Source organism: Protopterus annectens, chromosome 8.part1 (assembly GCF_019279795.1).
Source record: "Protopterus annectens isolate FY-2018-M chromosome 8.part1, PAN1.0, whole genome shotgun sequence".
Taxonomy (NCBI): domain Eukaryota; kingdom Metazoa; phylum Chordata; order Ceratodontiformes; family Protopteridae; genus Protopterus; species Protopterus annectens.
This window is the reverse complement of record NC_056742.1, coordinates 365,509,970-365,531,160: the sequence shown is the minus strand read 5'-3', so window position 1 is coordinate 365,531,160 and position 21,191 is coordinate 365,509,970. Positions and strand designations below refer to the sequence as shown.

The 21,191-nt window shown below is 40.5% G+C and overlaps 1 protein-coding gene across 1 annotated transcript in view; it reads left to right on the top strand.

Moving 5' to 3' along the window:
* MBTPS1 (membrane bound transcription factor peptidase, site 1) overlaps positions 1-21,191 on the top strand; it is a 1,726,871-nt gene that overhangs the window by 221,774 nt on the left and 1,483,906 nt on the right. The window contains exon 3 of the mRNA XM_044081940.1: positions 10,170-10,427. Coding sequence (XP_043937875.1) covers positions 10,170-10,427 — 258 coding nt within the window. The remainder of the gene's footprint in view (positions 1-10,169; positions 10,428-21,191) is intronic.

The window sequence follows — 21,191 nt, the reverse complement described above, 5'->3', positions numbered from 1 at the left end:
ATTTTGGAAGCCAGAAGGCCTAGTACTAGAAAATCTTTTATGCTGGAAAATGGAAGAGATTCTGTGCTTGGAACCAGACACAAGGAACAGATACAGCTGTACCAAATATTCGTCAGATTTTACAATACTTAACTGAGATGCTGGACAAAGGCCCATCTTTCTCATGTATTAAAATTCATGCTTCTGCCATTTCGGCTCATTACAATACAGAGCCACCTATCTTTTCTCATCCCTTATTAAAACAGTACCTCAGAGGAGCCAAAAATTTAAGGCTTCCAAGGAGATAACCAGTGCCTGCATGGGACCTCAACTATGTCTTGGAAAAACTCGCCCTGCCTCCTTTTCAACCAGCTGCTATGGCTGATATAAAGTTTTTATCTTGGGAAAACAGCTCTGCTCCTAGCAATAACCTCTGCAAGACGAGTTTCAGAGCTACAGGCACTCATGGCTGTGGAACCTTTTATCATTTTTTTATCCGGACAGGGTCTCACTGAGGACAAACCCAACATTTATGCCTAAAGTGGTGTCCAGTGTGGCAATAAACCAAACCATTCATCTGCCAACTTTTTATCCAAATCCACAGAACAAGGGGGAAAGAATTCTGCATTCTTTGGACGTACACAGCTTGGATTCTATTTTGACAGAACCAAAGTTTTCAGAAAGACAGAGCAATTACTAGTGGCATATGCTGCAGGATCACAAGAAAAGGCTATCTCAAAGTAGACTATTTCAAAATGGATAGGTCACTGCATTCGTTTCTGCCATGGCAAGCCAGTGCCTAAGAGCATTAGGCCACATTGAGCTGCAGCCACTTCAGCAGCCTTTTTCAGGGGAGTACCAACCAAGGACATTTTAGAGGCAGCTACTTGGGAGTTCGGTGCACACCTTTACAAAGCATTATCATCTGCCACTCTACTCTAAATCCAGGGCAGGCTTTGCCACTGCAGTCCTGCAGGGTCTCATAGCCGCTCCTAACGCTGTTTAGCTTCAACCTCCCAGCCATAGCTTTGGTAATCTACCCAAATGTAATGACTGCAACAGTGAAACATGAAGAACATAGTACAGTTGTGTACACTTACCATAAATGTAGATGTTCGAGTGTATTCACTGTTGCAGTCCAGGTTACCCACCCACCATCCCCCCTTTTATTCTGATGGAACCTATGTGGTGTATTTGCTTGTGGATGAAGGTAAAGTTTATATTGCTGCATGTAATTTTATATATACATATACATTTTGGCTACCCTTTTAGGGGGCAGCTGACATCTGGGGCAAGAAAAACTAAAATGGCGTTGGCCGCATCTTTTATACCCCTGACGACCTGATGTCAGGGAAGGGGCGGCGACAGCCGATGCAGGACCCAAGACTTTGGAATTCAGGCCGACTGAGGGCAACCTGCCAGCAGGATTACCCAAATGTAATGACTGCAACAGTGAATACACTCGAATATCTACATTTATGGTAAGTGTACACAACTGTACTTTCTTGTTAATGTTTAACCATATCTTCCTTTCTTTTATTTCCAACTTAGTTTTAAACTCCACTTTAATTTTATCCCATTCCTTAGCTATGTTTTCGGGAGATAATAGGTATGTTTTCAGAAGATAATTCTGTTTTCTCTAGTAGCTCCTGAATTAATTCTACAACCCATTCCTTAAATTCCCTTTTCAGCCGATAGGTGGGAAAGCGCCAGTGTCTCATTTTTATTTCATTATCTTGCGTTTTATTTTAGTTATTATTGGTGCATGATCTGAAATAGTTACCGGATGCGTTTCAAAACCTTCAATTAAATGCACATGTTCCTTTGAGATATAAAATCTATCTAGCCTAGCCCAGCTTTTGCATCTCAGTAAGTAATATGTTAATTCACTCCGCACTCCTAGTACTGAATTTACATCTTGCATGCCAAAACATTTTCATAAATTTCTTCAAAAATCTACCTTCTCTTGTTATCATTTTCCCTTCTAGGCCCCCAGACACATCTTCGCTGTTACAAACCAAATTACAGTCTCCACTTAAAGTAATATTCCTTGGTGAAAGCTGATTATTTCTCCCAGAATTTTCTTAAGCTCCATTACAGCAGTTTTAGTGTGGATGTAAATGCATGCCAGTGTAATCCTCCTCCCTAGCCAGTAGCCTCTTAATACTGTGTATCTTCCATTATTATCTTCACTGTTAGAGCTCCTCTTGCAATTAATGTATGTGCTCCTCTTTTCCTTTGCCCCAATTATTCTGCTGAATAACCATTCTGAAAATATTTCTTTTATCAAATTCACATGTTGGTTCTTTCCAGGTGTGTCTCCTGTAGCATCGCTATTTGCACTCTACATTTTTAATACATTTCACTACTCTCTTTTTTGTGTTTATCTCTAAGACCATTCAGATTAAAAGACATTACAGAAAGCATCATTTTCTTATAGTCATTATTACCACCTTTTATAGATAACTGCTCTTTTGCTGTCTAGTTCCAACTTTTATGTTACATGTATATTACTGTTCGGCAGGTTGGTCTTTTATACAGTTGTTTCAAGTCATGTTCATTTGTGCCTATGTCACATCTTGCATAACTTTTTGTTTTTTGAAAGCCCTCAAATAGGGCAAACAACCCCCCCCCCCAAAAAAAAACCCCTCCTAAAACCTATGAACTTAACAATAATGCAAAACTATGTACATATTCAAATATTGACATTTTTGCTTCCTAATAAGCGCCTAACTTCCAAGTTGATAGCTGCACAGGCTAAAGTTAACCAAAAAGAAAGGTTAGTTATACTAAGACACATGGTGCAGCCTGTGTTATTTGATTTTGTATATTTTTATAACTCTCCCAGTTGAGAGAATACTTGAATGCTTTCAATAAACACTTTCTGCAAGCCATTTCTCTTTATGAAACTGTCTTCTAGTGACACACAAACCAGACACAAAACTGCTAAGCGTACCTTGTTTATCAGGGAAAAAAAGCCTTGCAATATTCAGTATTGTTTTTTATTTGCATGCTTTGTGATAAACTTGTTACTAGATAATGCCTGGAGTTTCTACCCAGTCACTTTCCAATGCAATTATGGGAAAAAGCACACTGATTTTTGTTTTGTCATACTCTCTTAACCAGACCTTTCTGCTCTCCCCTACCCCCCCCCATTTTTTTCATTGCAGTGCCTACATTTCTCAAAACTGAACAAAGAAAACAAGAAGGGCGAACAAGAAAATACAAAAGCATCTGTTTATATTTGTATCACTATTGCATTAAAAAAGTCTGAGAGAACTTCAAGTCTGATCGGTTTTGTATTATCTTTAAGGCTGTCACACCTGGTAAAACCCAATTTTTTTCAGGGAACATTATGTCCTAGTCAGTTTCTCTGTTCTTTTTTCTTCTTTTCCGTCGGCCATTCTCCTTCCACCAGACTGTCTCCAGTTTATTTTTATCAGATTGTGTCTGTTGAAGCATGAAGACCAGCTGCAGAAATGCTACTCAGTATACATATTTGCAAGTGCTAGAAGAAAAGGCCTTATAATATTCAATTTTCTTTTTCATTTATTTGCTCTTTGTCTTAAAACAAAGGTCCTTAATCAGTCATTCCCTATGCAAGAATGAAAAAAAGCACATTAGTTTGAACTCTGTCATGCCCCCTTAACCAGGTTCCCTTTTTCGCTTTTTTATCATTACATTGTCTATTTCTCAAAACTGCACAAGAAGAAAAAGAAAAGAGGGGAGAAAAATAAAAACACCACCTGTTTACAATCCCCATTACACCCAAAAATAACATGCAAAGAAAACCATGCAACATCGATAGAGTACTATTAAGAAAATAAAGTGTTTCCTTTAGTTAGAGTTAGCATTTTCCCCTCTCTTCCCCTCCCCAAAGTATTTTTCCGAACATTAATGACATGAAGTAGGGCATATACTTACTCCCCCACTCAGCAGACATATTTTGAAGAAGTCCAATATTTCTAGATTTTCTTTTGCTGTCATATTTCACAAATATAATTATTGAATTGTAATCCCACATTGTAACTGATTGCATTACTGTTCTCCATCACCCAAATCCTGTCTCTGCTTCATTTCCAATGTACTCACAATTCTTCTAGTCAACCCTCGCACTCCCTTCCTTCTCTCCAACATTTTCCATTGAAATACTGGAACGGTTTCACAGGTGCAGTCTCCCTGCGGTCTTTATTACCAGAGGAACAAGAAGTCGAATCTCCTGTTTCACAGCTCAGTTTTTGTTGGACAAACATTTGTATTTCCTGTTTAGCATGCACTTCATCAAAAAAATGATTTGTCCCTCCAGGGAAGAATACCTTGAAGACAGCTGGATGCAGCAGTTTGAATCTCACACCTGTGTTTCAACATTCTCTGAGTAGAGGGATGAATTTACTTCTCTTTTGCCTGGTGTACAGTGAGTAATCATTCTCCACACTCTGCTGGCTCCTAATTTTAGTATTTTGTCCTTCTGCCACAGTTTTGACAAAATTAACTCTTTCTGCTGGTAGGATTGCATCTTTACTATTAAAGGTCTAGGTTGCTTTCTTTATAGCTAGATTTAGAGCATACGCACTATGTGCCCATTCAGAAGTGGAATACCAGTCCAGTTGCTTGTTTGTGCTTTCATAAATTTAATGCAGTCTGTTACTTCCAGCTTCTCTGGTATAGCTGAAAGTCCCAAGCTTTCCCTATGTGCTCTGGCTTCTAATTCTATTTTTTTTTTAAACATCTGTTCCTGAGCAGTCTCATATTCAACCAGCCTTTTCTTCATTTCGACCTCTGATTTTTGCAGCTTTATCATCTCATCTGATTGATGTGTTTAAAGCTTCATCCATTTGTTCTAGCCCAGGAGTGTCCAGCCCGCGGGCCGCATGCGGCCCTCAGAGCTCTTCCATGCGGCCCGCGACCCTTAAATTGAAATTTAACTTTTTTTTCGTATGTTTACACGTCCGCGTACTTCAGCTGTTCTGCGCATGCGCCAACTTACTTTTTTCACATTTTTTTATGCCAGCGTCTTTCCGCTGGTATGCACATGCGCCAAAACACCGTTCGGTCATTTTTTACATTTGCGTTAGTTAAGGAGTGAGATCGCGGCGACGAAGGAGGATTTATTTTATTTTACATTACAGTCACAGTGACTACATCTCCATCAGTAAAAGGTAAGCTAAATAATTTTCTTCTTGTTTTGTCATTTCCTGCAAGTGTTGTGTGTTTTTTGGTTTGGAATGGTTTCTCGGCATAATTGATAGAACTAGAGCTGGTTGTGAAAGTTTACTGTACATTGGCAAGATTAATATATTTGGAAGAGGAACGGTATTTGAGTCGTTAATCAAGCGGGACAATATGCAAACAAGCTAACTTTGGTTACATACAAGATCCTCAAGGAAAAGATTGTATAATGTCAAATCTGGATAGCAAACTGGCATTGCATTTGTGGTATTGTCAGACTGCATTTGATGTAGGATATGGAATCTAAGAATTCTTGCAAAGATTGATAAGAGTGTTGACTTAACGCAAAAAGTTTGTTGGGCCCCCCTTTTGTAAACTGTACTGTAGTGTAGAGCTTCACAGAATAAATTGAATGTAATTATTCAGAAAAAAAGACAGAGCATAAAAAATATTGGAGGATTAAGATACTTAAGTGAGGCAAATGAAAGAGCTACTAAACAAAGTATATGGAGGTCTGTGTTCTTCAGCATTGAAGTCCTGTACTGTTAAATGTCATCCATATGGTTATCTGATGAACATTTGATTTAGTAACAAAAGAGCAGTGGTGTGCAAAACTGTAAAATTGAGCTGTACATATTAAAGTTCTAATGCTGCTGACGTCTACATTTGTTGTACAACTTAAAGTGCATCTTGCTATTTTTTAATGGTGGGATCTGATAGATATGTTTAGTTACTTTCGATGATTATTCTTCTCAGACTGCTGTTTTCACTTTTGTGTATTAATGCCATTAATTATCAACCCCTATCAGCACTGAATATTTTGTTGGTAAAAATATACCTGTATGAATGAGGGATGTAAACACACATCTGCATCACAAATCCAAGTCTTTATGCAAAATACAGCATGGCACATGTCTTCAGGCTGATAAACATAAATTGAGTAGTGCTTGCAGACAGTGTTTTACTGTTGCAGATGTCTTAAATGCAACATTTCCAAGTTAGTATATGTCACTTGTTTCCATTAACTTTGTTTTTTTCACTTATTGGATGCCGTGAGGGCTTCAGTCTTACTCTTCTCACTTTATCTGTTTTTTTTAAAAATATTTTATTCATATTACTTTTTTACTGGGTTTAACTTTAGTCAAAAAAAAACCTTTTCTAAGGAGGCCCTAGGAAAACATATTGTCGTCATTTTTAAAGACATTCAGTAGTATACATGAGCAAACATTATAGGTTCATACTAGGCTATCTGCTCTAGGGCATTTACAAGCCTAGCCAGAGTGTGTTTGGCTTTCGCCACCCATTTTAAAATGAATTTTGCTATGCCCTTTTTCAAGGTTAGTATACTGTGTATCTGTCTAACAGTGACACAGAAGTGATACCTGGAGTAAATCTATGATCTCCCATCCACTCATCAAGATTCCTCTTGAAGAGAGTCAATGAGGGACTCTGCCTAACCTGGACTGGGATTTTATTCCAGAGTGAAGGGAGCCTCTGGGTTATGAGTCTGTCCCTCCAGCATGTCCTATTTATTTCAGTGCTGAGGTTCAAGTCTCTCGAGCGCGTAGCTCAATGGAATTTGGATTTTCTGAGGTGCAGCATGTCCATTAATTCCAGGTTGGACATGGCTTTATACGTCAGGCACAGATCGCCTCTGAGCAGGCGGTATGCCACTGAGTAGAGCTGGAGTTTCTTTAACCGGGCAGCATATGGCATCTGTTTGAGCCCTTTGATCCTCTTGGTGAGGTACTTTTGGGGTCTTTCCAGTTGCTGCAGGTGTCTGGTAAGGTACATCCCAAAAGGGGCATTGTACTCAATTATGGGCCTGGTGAGGGTAAGATGCTACTCAAGGTCAGGGTCATACCGGCCTGGTCTACATGCTCAGAGAGCTCCTTTATGTCTCTTGTCATGTAGTCCAGGGAGGTACGTCTCAGGTCATTCACACCAGCATGGACAATGACTGAGTCATATTTGTACTTGCCTTGCAGTGACCTGAGTGCTTGTGTTATGTGGCGGATCCTAGCGCCCGACAGGCTGCTCACCGTGACCCTCTCCTTGTTCAGCCTGGTGAGCGGGACGTCAGAGTGCCTGACGATAGAGAGTCACCTATTACAAGTGTATCAGGTGTGTTGTTTAGTCTTAAGGGCTGTGATCTCATACAAATTGAAAGGTTCATACCTGTTATTTTTTTTTTACAAATAAACTTTGATGTTAAACTAAGATGTTAGATTTAACTGTGTTTTTTAATAATTAGAATGAGATATTGAATTTTAGGGCAAATATTATGCATTTATTAATTTATTCATTGTTCAAATTCACCTACAATACAGCCAGTAGGTCGACTTTGTATTAATCTGCATATACCTGGGGTCTTTTGCTCTTCAGTTTACGACGCGTCGTTAGAGACCCTTTTTTTAGAGACCCCCCTTTTTTTTTGCTCTTCAGTGTTATGTTTTTTGGGTCCTCACTTGCCGTTTGCAATGATATATTTTACATGTGGCCCCCAGACCATTTCTGTTGACTCAATGCGGCCCTTGCAACTGAAAAGGTTGGACACCCCTGTTCTAGCCTTTTGTTTTTGTAGATGTACTCCATCAGTGTTTGGTTTATTGTAATCAGGTCTGTATGCAGTTGTCTTGTATCCTCCTGTAGGTTATTGGAATTTGTGTCTGAAGGTTGCATTACTTTTTGCTGAACAGCTGCAGAACTCTCCCTGGTCAGTGTTTCTTCCTCACTTTTTGTAGCTGATTTTTTCCAGGTCTGTATTTTTTTATTCCTGGCATCCAGGCAGTGTACTTTACTAGCCAGTTGCTGAAATTCACCCATAAACAGAAGTCTGCCGGCCTTCTCTGCTGAGTTTCTGTTTTCACAGTGGGAGAGCTAGAAACAAGCTGTTACTTGGTGTGCAGCCATCTTGGAGCTCTCGACATCCCCAGCTTTTGAGGTGTAGGTGCACCAGTTTTTCAATAGGTGGTTGAAGTTAACCGTCATAAACTTATTTTTTTTCAGTATGCGTAATTCAGAGAGTACATTTAAGAATTTCTTCCTCATCTGGGGTCAAGGAAGGTGTTTTATAGCAGGCCGTAAATCAGTAGTATGCTTTTGGATCTCTGGGGATCTGCCCAGCTTCATCTGCCCTCTTGAGCATCATGATTGTAGATTCTTTCAAGGTCAAGAAACACAGTCTGAGCAGAAGCAACATGACAGGATGTACTTACTGAACTAACACAGATGATGTATTAAACTAATTGCACTTAAATCACTGACTTCTCTTACCTGTAGTGATGGTTGGGTGTTGTACTTTCTCCATTCAGTTCTCTAACTGCATGTATGGACTGTGGCACTATACAACTATTCTGAGACATCCTGCTGGACTGTACCATTATGTTGCAAGTTGAAATGTACTGTTTGATTCAAGATTTAGTCAGATAACAGTGCTATGACCAGAGTCTGTAAATAAAATTAGGAAAAGCTGTATTTATGTAAACTAATTATGAAAATCGTAACTAAATCTGAAAATTGGCTTGTACAGTATAGCATATTAGTCTAAACACACTAGCTGCGTGTTGGTGCACTACAGCATAATGTTGTGTAACGGCATGCTGTACCTTGTATGTATATTATGTTTCGTACGTAGCATATTTTGCAGTATATGGCATGCAACTAATAGTTAAGTAAATGACAGTAATATAAGTGATGGTAAGTAGGAATGCATTTCACTTGCACTGTCTGTTCAGTCTCACTGCATGAACAACATTTAGCCTAGTGTATAACTTGTTTAACTCTGTGTTGGGCAAAGGTTTTAATCCTTCCATTCCTTTTTACCAAAAAAGATCCCTTCATTTTACCTGACAAGATAGAAACACCAACGTCAACTGTTAAGGCCAGCAGCTATGGCAGAGATAGCCAAACATCCAGTCAAATACTTCAGCATTTATAGACAGTTTGAACAGACTGTGAGAGTATTTACAGTGAAATAATCAGTCCTCAAAGGGAATGCTTCCAGGTGCATAATTATCTGTGTTAGCCTTGAGAGAGAGTGGAAACAATATGAACAGTGCCTTGCCTGGTTCAGAGGCAGAAGCTGTTAATGGAAAAAATAGTTTTTCTCTCAGTAAACGGCACTCTACTACTTGGCCCCAATAAACTTAAATGTATCTCATTCACTCCAGTGGAGCTCAGGAAGTTTGCACTGTAACTTCCAATGGGTGGAGCATAAGCCTTTTGACAGAATCAAATTATGTCCTCCCATTTCAAACAAATGTTCATATGTCTGGAACCATGTGGGGTTATGAAAGAAGTGTAAATGGCAAAGTCTTCAGTACAAGCTATTTTTTTAGTGGTAATATTCTTTAGGTTCTAGGTCTTATTAAACCAAGTTTTACAAGTCACAGCAAACACAGTAGCGATCACATTTGTAATATTTTGTAAACAACTTACAGTATCTCAGCAAACATTCAAGTTACAGGCATACTGTCAGCAGCACTTTATTCATCTAGCTAACAGCTTTTATATAAGGCTAAGGAATTCTGTCTGTGCTACCTGGTTGTTCAGATATTTTAAAAAATGTGAAACGTATCTATATAAATTAATAAAAACAACAGTTGATATCTATTTACATGCAGTAGACAGAGGTCAAATAGTAATGCATTTGAGTCTGCCATTGTGTAAGCTTTAAGTTGAAATCTTTTAAAACCTTGTACATAGCATAGTTTTGGAATTATTGATGCAAATATCAACAAGCAATATTTGATGCCTAGAGGCATCAGTAGGCGTTAACTGCAAATGCACTTGGAGGCATCACTTGGATGTAACGAGGTATTGTACACGTTCGTCTCAAGTTTAACACACTGTATAAACAAATTACAACTTAATTAAAATCGGTCGGTCACTAATTAGGCTCCTTAAATTGAACAAGTCTTCTTTAAGTAACCTCCTTGTATTAACTGCATGATGTTTGTTTCACACTACAACTGCATTCTATACCACTGACTAGGTTTTATACTGATGTTTTTTTCCAGAATATATTGTAGCCTTTAATGGTTACTTCACAGCCAATGCTAGGAGTAAGTTCATTTCAAGTGCTTTGAAAAATAGCAATGTGGTGGACTGGACAATTCTTCCCCGAGATAACCCAGCCAGTGATTATCCAAGTGATTTTGAAGTAATTCAGATCAAGGAGCAGCAACGACATGGTGTGCTTTCTTTGGAGGATCATCCACACATCAAACGAGTAACACCACAACGGAAGGTTTTCCGGTCACTGAAATACACTGAGAGTAAGTTGAAAATTATGTCTAAATTTTTCACATCTGATGGTGAGTAGTTAAAAAAGAAATAGTTTAAAAAATGTTTTCTTGTAATGTGCATTTTGTGAATGCGTTTGAATTTTTCATATTATTTATTTATTTATTTTATTTTACATTTGTTAACCGGGTTAGTCTGGCTGAGCTTTTTGGGTCATTTTCAGCAGAGACCCGAGGAGAAAAGCTCATCAGGACTAGAAAACAATTTATTTAATTTTAGTAAACATGGTTGTAACAATTAGCTATAGGATCTTATAAACAGAGACCTGGAGAGAAAAAAAAGCTCATCAGGCAATTCAAGTATACAGAGTATTAACAATTGGCAGACAAACGTGTGAGTTGTTACAAACAAGGTTTTAAACAATTAGCAGAAGAAAATGTGACTAGTTACAATATTATGTAAGCTGCTTAGAGCAAAATAAGTTAATAGGCAGATGCTTATTTTAAGTGGGTAGGATCTAGTTGTATAGGAGTTTGGAAACAAGAAAGGAAAGTAAGAATGACTTGTAGGAGATGTAGGGGAGGTAGAGTATAGGAGACAGACTAGACAGGTAGGTTGTTTTGAGACTGTAAGAATTAAAAGAGTGGTTGGAGATGGAGGAAGGGAAGAGGTAGAAGAGGCAGGGGAATAGTGTTAGAGATGCATTAAGAGTGAGGTGGTGATGGTGATCTCGATGAAATAATTGGATATTTCCAATTATTTCATCGTGAGAGATTTGTAATTATTTTTCCTACATGGTACTCTTTTTGCCTTGGTTTTCCTAGTTTGGTCCTTCACACAGTTGCTCTGGGACATTTTTTTCTTGTTTTGGGCATTTAGGATCAGACCCTTATGTAATGGAGATTAGGCTTTAAATAAACAGACTGTCATACAGCATGTCTGGATGGTGCACTGATACTTATGGTTTACTTATACTGTAGTAATGAGTGTATAAAAAAGGAAGAAACAAGTTTACTGGGAATGAATTCTAGCCTTTAGCCTGAATACTTTTATTAGACTTCTGGGTCATTGTGCATTTGCAAAACACTGTGCTAGAACAACTGTATTTTGTTTAAGGGTAATTTGCACATGTTCCATGATTTGTTTTGTTATGTTTTTTCACAGATGGTATTCTGTTCTGCCAGCATAGAGTCTTTCTTGTTTGCTCCTGCATGCATTTGCTGTAAGACAATTGTTGATTTATGTGTTTGTGCACAGGTATAACTTATATTATAATGATTTCCCTTCATTATGTCTACATGTTTGGCCAGGTGGGTGAGAAGGTCTTAAAAGCCATTGTGTTGCCATTGTTCATTGAGTCTGCGTGTTTGAGTATATGGATTCATTTATTTTTTGCTGTGTGGTTGGTTTAGTAGTATTTATAATTAAGGAGACAATTTTTCTAAACCGGCTCAATAATGTGATAAACTAACTCGGACTAAGCTCTGTGTACTGAAAACTGAAACAAAAAACATGCAAAAAAAAAGAAATCACAAATTTTTACATGCCATTTTTTTACTGTTTTGTGGTAGGTTTGCATGTGGTGGTAGGCAAGGGTTTATAGTATACAGGGAATTCCACCCTTGTGATGTCCAGTTTGAGATTTTTTGATAGGGTGGGTTTAGATAAATTGTGTATTTAGCAGAGGATATATGTAATCATATGGTTGTAGGCTTAAACACTAAAAAGCAGATTAAGCAACTGAGTAATCAAATTCTGTCCCTGTACTTGCAGGCATCCACAGTATCTATTATGTGTATGTGTGTGCGTGTGTATGTGTGTGTGTGTGTATATATATATATATATATATATATATATATATATATATATATATATATATATATATATATATATATGTGTATGTGTATGTGTGTGTGTAGATATATATATATATATATATATATATATATATATATATATATATATATATATACACACACACTCTCTCTCTCTCTCTCTCTCTCACACACACACACACACACACACACACACACACACACACACACACACACACACACACACACACACACACACACACACAGCCAAACATACAAGAAAAAAAGAAAAGTAAAAATGCTTTTGTCTGGGGTGGGGCTTCGGGTCATACATTCTCCCTTCACTGCTGCATAACCACCATGAAAAAGTAATCGGCCCAAGTAAGCAAACAGTATTCACACATGCAAGCGGGTCATTCAAATGTTAAACAGAATTTGCAGCTTCACTTCACAGCCAACCTATTTGTTCTCCTTAGTTTTTAGGATCATTTTTGTTTAGAGTACATCCCATCAAGGGAACTCGTACTTAGACTGAGATTTTATATAGCAATAGGCAGGCTTCCTGACTGATTAGCTGGGCTTTAAACACCACCTCCTGGTACAGAACAGTCTTAACAATCAGGGTGATGTAATAATATTTTCAAGACCAGTTTGGAGCAAAGGTTCTTTGTAAAGATTTTGAACCAATGTTTGTTGAAATGTTTTGAAATGTCTTCAGTAAGTAGGTCTACAGGGAGTAAATGAGAAGTGTTTTTTACTGATAAAGTAAAGCTGTTTCAGTTGATGGTAGGGTAGAATGGCAGAGCAACTGGAGAAGGATTTTTTTAAAACAATTTTATTTATTCGTCACATTGTTAATCTGTGAGATGAACTTGGATACGTTAGTAACAATGAAAAAGATCACAAAGACTTTTCATTGTTGTATACATATACTATGCATACAGTTTCCATCATAATGTTGTCCTGTTGTTCTGTATTAAAACATACTCCTACACATTTCAATTCCTAACTAACTATTTTGGTACTCCATTTGAGCATTATTTTGTGTGTGTTATCAGATGCACCATGCATTATGAAAATTACTTCCTCTATCTTTTTATGATCCCAACTCTAGATCTTTTATTTTGTTGACAGTTTTTAGTGCTTCATTTACAGCTGGTTTAATTTTTGATTTCAGCTTTTGAGTAATTGCATTTTTGGCTGCTGACAAACAGTGGATGTAATAAGGCTGTAGTCTGTCTGAACAGTTGTAAACTTGGACACCAACTCGGCAACATCATCTCCTTAATATCGTATGTTGCTCCAATAACTGTCAGGACATTCTCTAGGGAGTCCTTAAACTTGGATAACGCCACACATTCCCCTCTTTTGTTTCCTTCACGTCTCCAACATCTTTGCACTTGAGGGAAAATCATTTGAAGGTTTCTTGGAGTATAGAAGTAGCTGTGTAAACATTTCCATGCAAATTTGCTAAATATTCTGGCCTTTGTAATATATCTAGGAGCTTTAAAATGTTGCCTCATTGCTGTTTTGTAATTCCTGATGTTCATCGTGTTACACTGCTGCAGTCATCACACTTGGGTTATCCTGCCATCAGGTGGTCCCGCAGTCGGCCAGAGTTCCAAAGTCTTGGTCCGGCGTCGGTTGCTGTAGCTTCTTCCCTGACGTCAGTGCGCCAGGGGTATATAAGAGGCATCCAACGCCATTTTCTTCAGTCTTCCTTGCTGTGCGGTGCCCGAAGCAGAAGCAGTTCGCAAGTGCCGGTCGGCCGACTCCTGAGATTTTCTAATCGAATTTCAGACCGACGTCTTCAATAAAGCTAAGTACCCCGTTGGGGAACCTTTTCTTGCCTCAGTCCGATGTCAGAAAAAGTTAACAATTGCATTTCTTGTGGGAAGCAAATACCTCATAAGGACTTTCATTCTTATTGTATTCCTTGCCTAGGCCCAGACCACAACGTCACAGGTTGTCGGTTTTGTGCTAGGTTTAACAAACGAACTATTAAATGTCGGTTTGATTTCGCCCGACATTATTTTGGTAGGAAATTTAATTATACCATGCCGTCGGAGCAACCGACGATCGGAATGCATAAAAAACGCAAAGATAAGGACAGGCAGCCGAGACCCAAACCAGACTCAGAGGCCTCTGCTAGGCCAGTCGCTGGGTCTCCGGTTTTCAGTGAGGCGCCTATGCAGCCCTTGACGAATGCTGATTTAGAACCCCAGGCGGCATCCGATTCCCAAGCGGAGATTGCTAGGCTTCCACAGCCTTTACCTTTAGACCCTTCCGACTCCATGGCTGAAGGAGATTCTGGTGCAGTTGAAACGCCTTCAGTTGCAGAAGGTGTCTTCAGACCGACTACACTCGCTATTAAATCCTATGCAAAGCTGAAAACCCCTTGAAAAACAAAGAAGACTGTACAGCAGTCTCCAGTACAAGCCCCCATGCCTAAGAAACACATGCTTAAGATGGCTGAAGATTTAATTACCCTAATCAGGGGTTCCCATCCCCCTCCTGATAAAAGGCCAAGACAGGAGGAGGACTACGCTTCCTCTGACCAGGCTTCAATTTCCTCAAATTCTTTTGAGGAACAGGAATATTCCTTTCCCCCTTATGAAGACTCTGATGCTGAAGAGTTTATCCCTTCAGCATCTCCCCCAGAAGACTACTCTTTTGGGGAAACTTTACATACCATGAGGGAACATTTCCACTGGGTAGGTCAGGATTATTCTGATCCTAAGAAAAGGCTCCGAGAGTTCCTTTTACTACCCCAGCACAGACCACTTGGTATTCCACCATGTTAGACATTGTGGATGATGTTTATTCAGAATCTAGCCTTAACTCAGATTTACTACCTCCTGCACCAGCCAAACCAGACATACTACAGAGTCCCTGACTCTCACAAATTCCTATATAAAAGCCTTGTTGCTGACCCAGAAACCATTTCCCAGGGTCCCAAAAGGGTTAAGGCCTCTATTGCTAAAAATCCTGTACCCTCTGAAAGGGATTCTAGAGCACTAGACAGATGGGGAAAGAAAGTGTATACCTCAGCTACTCTAGCTATGAGGGCCTTAAATTGCTAGTTTCACATGCTGAAATATCAACAATATTTGATGTCTCAATTAAAACAAAAAATGATCACACATACAGAACAGCCTGATTACAAGGAAATGCAAGATTTGTTGCATGTAGCTGAACAAGTGGGAAAACATACTTTGCAATGTGGATTTGATTCATTGGAAGCTTCTTGTAGAGCAGCAGTGACAGGGTCTGTCATACGTAGGCATGCTTGGTTAAAAAACAAACTTTACCTGATCATGTTAAAGCAAAGGTATTGAATGCACCTTTACAGCAGGATGTTTTATTTGGTGTAAAAGCAGAAGAGGTTTTAAAGAATATTGAGGATAAGGCAAAATCTATGCAGATGGTCAAGGATTTTGCACAGGTTCAACCCCCTCGTTTCAGCAGAAATTGGCCAACCAAAAACTGGTCCATTCCCGCTTCTGCCAGACCACATAGGGGCAAATACAGATGCCCAAGGGGCAGAGGTCAGTCACAAGGCTCTTACCAGCTTCGACAATAGGGTGCCACAATCCAAAAAGGAGGAGAAGACAGGTCTCAAACTATCAGAAGACAAACACAATGACTTACCCCTCGGACTACCAAGCAAATCCCTCTTGGCAGCTCCCTTGGGAGGAAAACTAGCACTTTTTGCAGACAACTGGCACATCATCACAAAAGACAAATTGGTCCTAAATATTGTATCTCAAGGGTACAGATTCCACTTTCACACTTTACCAAGGATAAAAGGAATGCCAAACCTGCCACCAAATCAATGGGCAGAGGCTCAAAAGCAAATTTCACCTCTCATGGACATGAGAGCCATTCAACAGGTTCCTACACAGGAGCAAAGACAAGGATTTTACTCAAGACTCTTTCTAGTTTCCCAAAAGGACAAAGCCTGTAGACCCATTCTGGACCTCTCAATTCTAAACACGTCTGGAAGTACCCAAATTCAAGATGCTAACACTACAGCAACTTCTTCCCATGCTGGGCAAGAAGGCTTGGCTAGTAACGTTGGACCTCAAGGAGGCATACCTGCATGTCACTATCAGACAACATTGCAGAAGTTACCTCCGATTTATAGCAGGTTCAACCCATTACCAATTCTCTGCACTGCCCTTTGGCTTATCTATTGCGCCCAGGGTCTTCACAAAATGCCTGGCACCAGTAATTGTGAACTACAGACAGAGGAATTCAAATATATCCATACCTGGACGACTGCTTTATTCAAGCAGAAAGCAAGGACATTCTTTTAAAGCGTCTGGCGTTTGTCAAAAACATATTACGTTACCAAGGGTGCACAGTATACGAAAAGAAGTCACATAATATTCCTGGGTGCCAGCTTAAATACAATGGCCCAGATGGCTTATCTCACGCCAGACAAGCAAGGACAACTGACTCAATACTTCAAAATGATGGCAACAAAGGCCCAGCTCCCTGCAAGAAAAATTCTGCAGGCCTTGGGATTTATGGCATCTTGCATACTACTAATTCCATTTGCAAAACTGCATATGAGGAAATTACAATGGTATCTGAAAAGCGTATGGACTCAACACAGCTACAGCTTGGAAACAATAATTCCACTCATTCCCTGCCTTCAACAGGAGTTTCTATGGTGGGCTCAGGCATGTCACCTCAACAAGGGTCAGCCTTTTACCTTACCCACAGCCAGGCAAATTATAACAACAGATGCATCGGATTATGCCTGGGGAGCACACGTGGCAGGACAGTGTATTCAGGGCAAATAGTCTGCAGATCAAAGGCCTCTACATATCAATCAAAAAGAGATGCTAGCTGTACAAAATGCCCTAACAGCTTTCAAGGACTTCCTACATCCAGGACAACTCCTAATAAAGACGGACAACACCACAGTGATGTGGTATATAAACAAGCAAGGGGTACACATTCCTACCCCCTATGCAGGCAAGCAGTGACCTTGTGGAACACAGCATTGACCTACCAAGTTCAACTACAAGCACAATTCCTGCCAGGAAAGGAAAACACATTGGCAGATGATCTAAGCAGAAACATCATAGATCCTCACGAGTGGAAACTAGATCCACAAGTATTCGCAATGATAACTCAAAAATGGGGGAGCCCAGACATAGATCTGCTTGCTTATCCCCAAAACTACCAACTGTGGAAATTCTGCACAAGGACATACCACACACTAGCTTGGAAAGTGGACGCCCTCTCATTCAGTTGGAAAACATTGACAGTGTATGCCTTTCCTCCACTGCCTCTTCTGGCAAAGGTGCTGCTGAAAGCCAGATTAGAGAGGCCACAAATGATACTCTTTGCTCCAGACTGGCCACGCCAACACTGGTATCCAATACTAAGGAACATGGCTCAAGGCCCACCATGGATTTTACCTCCAATTCCTCACCTGCTCACTCAGCAAAATGATCAGATTCTACACAGCCAGCTCAAGACATTAAATCTGGCTGCATGGCAAATTACCTAAACAACCAGTCAGCACTTCTCTCTAAAGCTGTGATGGATGTCATTCTGGAGGCCAGGAGGCCCAGCACCAGGAAAGCCTATTCAGACAAATGGAAAAGATTCTGCGCCTGGAACCAGGCTATAGGCCAAAATCCCCTTGTCCCAAATATTCCTCCGATTCTTCAATATTTAACTGAGATGTTGCACAAAGGACTTTCCTTTTCATCTATTAAGATCCACGCCTCAGCTATTTCAGCTCAATACAACACGGATCCTCCTATATTTTCACATCCATTACTAAGACAGTTCCTCAGAGGGGCTAAGAACATGAGACCGCCCCGGAGAGCACCAACACCAACTTGGGATCTCAACTTTGTTTTGGAAAAACTTACACTACCGCCCTTTGAACCAGCTTTTACAGCTGATCTACAGTTTCTATCATGGAACACTGCCCTGCTGCTAGCAATAACTTCAGCACGAAGAGTCTCAGAGCTACAGGCCCTAATGGCAGTAGAGCCTTTCATCATTTTTCATCAAGACAGAGTCTCTTTACGAACTAACCCTTCCTTTATGCCAAAGGTGATATCCAGTGTGGCCCTAAACCAAACCATTAATTTGCCCACCTTTTATCCAAACCCCCAGATCAAAGGAGAAAGGCTCCTACACTCTTTGGACATTCACAGGCAATTACGTTACTACTTGGATAAAACTAAGGCTTTCAGAAAATCTGACCAGCTCTTTGTATCCAATGCTGCAGGATCACAAGGAAAGGCTATCTTAAAACAGACAATTTCAAAATGGATAGGACATTGTATCCGTTTCTGCTACACACACCATGGGGAAACCTGTACCTGGTAACATCAGGCCCCGTTCCACCAGGGCTAGAGCAACATCAACAGCCTTCCTCAGAGGGGTACCAACCAAGGATATTTTGGAGGCTGCAACTTGGAGTTCAGTGCACACCTTCACAAAACACTATCACTTACATCTATACTCTAAAACCAGAGCTGGCTTTGCCACTGCAGTTCTGTAGGGCTTACTAGTCTCTCCAAACCCTGTTTATTTCCAACACCCATCCTTAGCTCTGGGATTCAACCCAAGTGTGATGACTGCAGCAGTGTAACACGATGAACATAGTACAGTTTTGTACCTACCATAAATGTAGATGTTTGAGTGTTCACACTGCTGCAGTCCAGGTTACCCTCCCTCCATCCCCTCTGACCTAGCTGAACTTTTCTATACCTTTTCTATCCTGTACAACCTTTGTGGTGTATTTACTTGTAACTGAAGATATTCCTTTTAATGTTCATTGTGTTACCCTGCTGCAGTCATCACACTTGGGTTATCCTGTCGTCAGGCGGTCCCGCAGTCGGCTGGAATTCCAAAGTCTTGGTCCGGCGTCGGTTGCTGTCGCTTCTTCCCTGACGTCAGTGCGCCAGGGGTATATATAATGCAACCAACGCCATTTTCTTCAGTCTTTCTTGCCTTGCGGTGCCCGAAGCAGAAGCAGTTCGCAAGTGCCGGTCGGCCGACTACTGAGATTTTCGAATTCGAATTTCAGACCGAAGTCTTCTATAAAGCTAAGTACCCTGTTGGGGAAACCTTTCTTGCCTCAGACCGATGTCAGAAAAAGTTAACAATTATATTTCTTGTGGGAAGCAAATACCTCATAAGGATTTTCATTCTTACTGCATACCTTGCCTAGGCCCAGACCACGACGTTACTAGTCGTTTTTATGCTAGGTTTAATAAGCGTACTATTAAAAGACGCTTTGATTTTGCACAACACTACTTCAGTAGGAAATTTAACTACACCATGCCGTCGGAGCAACCGACTACCGGCATGCACAAAAACACAAGGATAAGGACAGACAGCCCAGGCCTAAGCCAGATTCCGAGTCCTCTGCTGGTCCGGTCTCCGGTTCTCTGGTCCTCAGTGAGGCTCTGACGCAGCCCCTGACTACTGCAGATCTGGAACCCGAGACCGCTTCGGAAATTTTGACGGAATGTACCAGGCCGACACAGCCATTTAGTTCAGGCCCTACCGACGACATTGCTGAAAAAGATGGTGCTGCAGAAACGCCATCAGTTTATGAAGGCGTTTTCAGACCGACAACGCTCACCATTAAAACGTTTTGTAAGACGAAGACTCCTATTAAATCTCAAAAGACTACACTTCAGTCCCCTGTTCAAGGCCCCATGCCTAAGAAACAGATGCTCAAAATGGCTGAAGATTTGATCACTTTAATCAAGGGTTCCCAGCCCCCTCCTGACAAAAGGCCTAGACAAGAGGAAGATTATGCATCCTCTGAACAAGTGTCCATTTCCTCAGACTCCTCTGAGGACCAAGATTACTCCTTCTCCCCTTATGAAGATTCTGACGCTGAGGATTCCATTCCCTCAGCTTCTCCTCCTGAAGATTACTCCTTTGGGGAAACTTTACACACTATGAGGGAACATTTTCACTGGAAAGGTCAGGACTACTCTGACTCGAAGAAAAGGCTCAGAGAGTTTCTTTTACTCCCCCAACACAGACCACTTGCCATCCCACCAGTTTTAGACATTGTGGATGATGTTTACTTAGAATCCAGTTTTAACCCTGATTCTGTACCTCCTGCTAAGCCTGACAGATATTATAGAGTGCCTGATTCCCACAAATTTCTTTACAAAAGCCCTGTTGCTGACCCAGAGACAATCTCCCAGGGTCCCAAGGGGGCTAAGGCTTCTATGGCTAAAAATCCTGTGCCTTCTGAGAGGGATTCTAGAGCAGTAGACAGGTGGGGGGAAAAAGGTTTACACCTCAGCCACCCTAGCTATGAGGGCACTAAATTGCCAATTTCGCATGCTTAAGTATCAGCAATTTCTAATCTCTCAGTTAAAGCAAAGAATGACCACTCTCTCTCAACAATCTGAATTGAAAGAAATGCAGGATCTGTTGCATGCCGCTGAACAGGTGGGCAAACATACCTTGCAATGTGGGTTTGATTCTTTGGATGCCTTCTGCAGAGCAGCTGTCACTGGGTCTGTTATACTTAGGCATGCTTGGTTAAAGGAACAAACTCTACCTGATCATGTTAAAGCAAAACGTCTAGATGCTGCCTTACAGCAGGATGTTCTTTTTGGAGTTAAAGCAGAAGTCGTCTTAAAGAAAATGGAGGATAGGGCAAAATTTATGCAGACAGTCAAAGATTTCCTAAAGGTACAGCCCCCTCGCTTCAGCAGAAACTGGCCAACAAAAAATTGGTCCTTTCCAGCTACTGACAGACCACAGAGGGGTAAATACAGACGCCCAAGGGGCAGAGGACAACCACAAGCCCAGTACAAACCTCGCCAATGGGGCACTACAACACAGAAGGGAGGAGAAGACAGGTCCCAATCTACCAGAAGGTAAACTCAATGACTTGCACCTCATCTGGCCAAGCAACACTCTCTCTTGGCAGCCCCCTTGGGAGGAAAACTCGCACTTTTTTCAGACAAC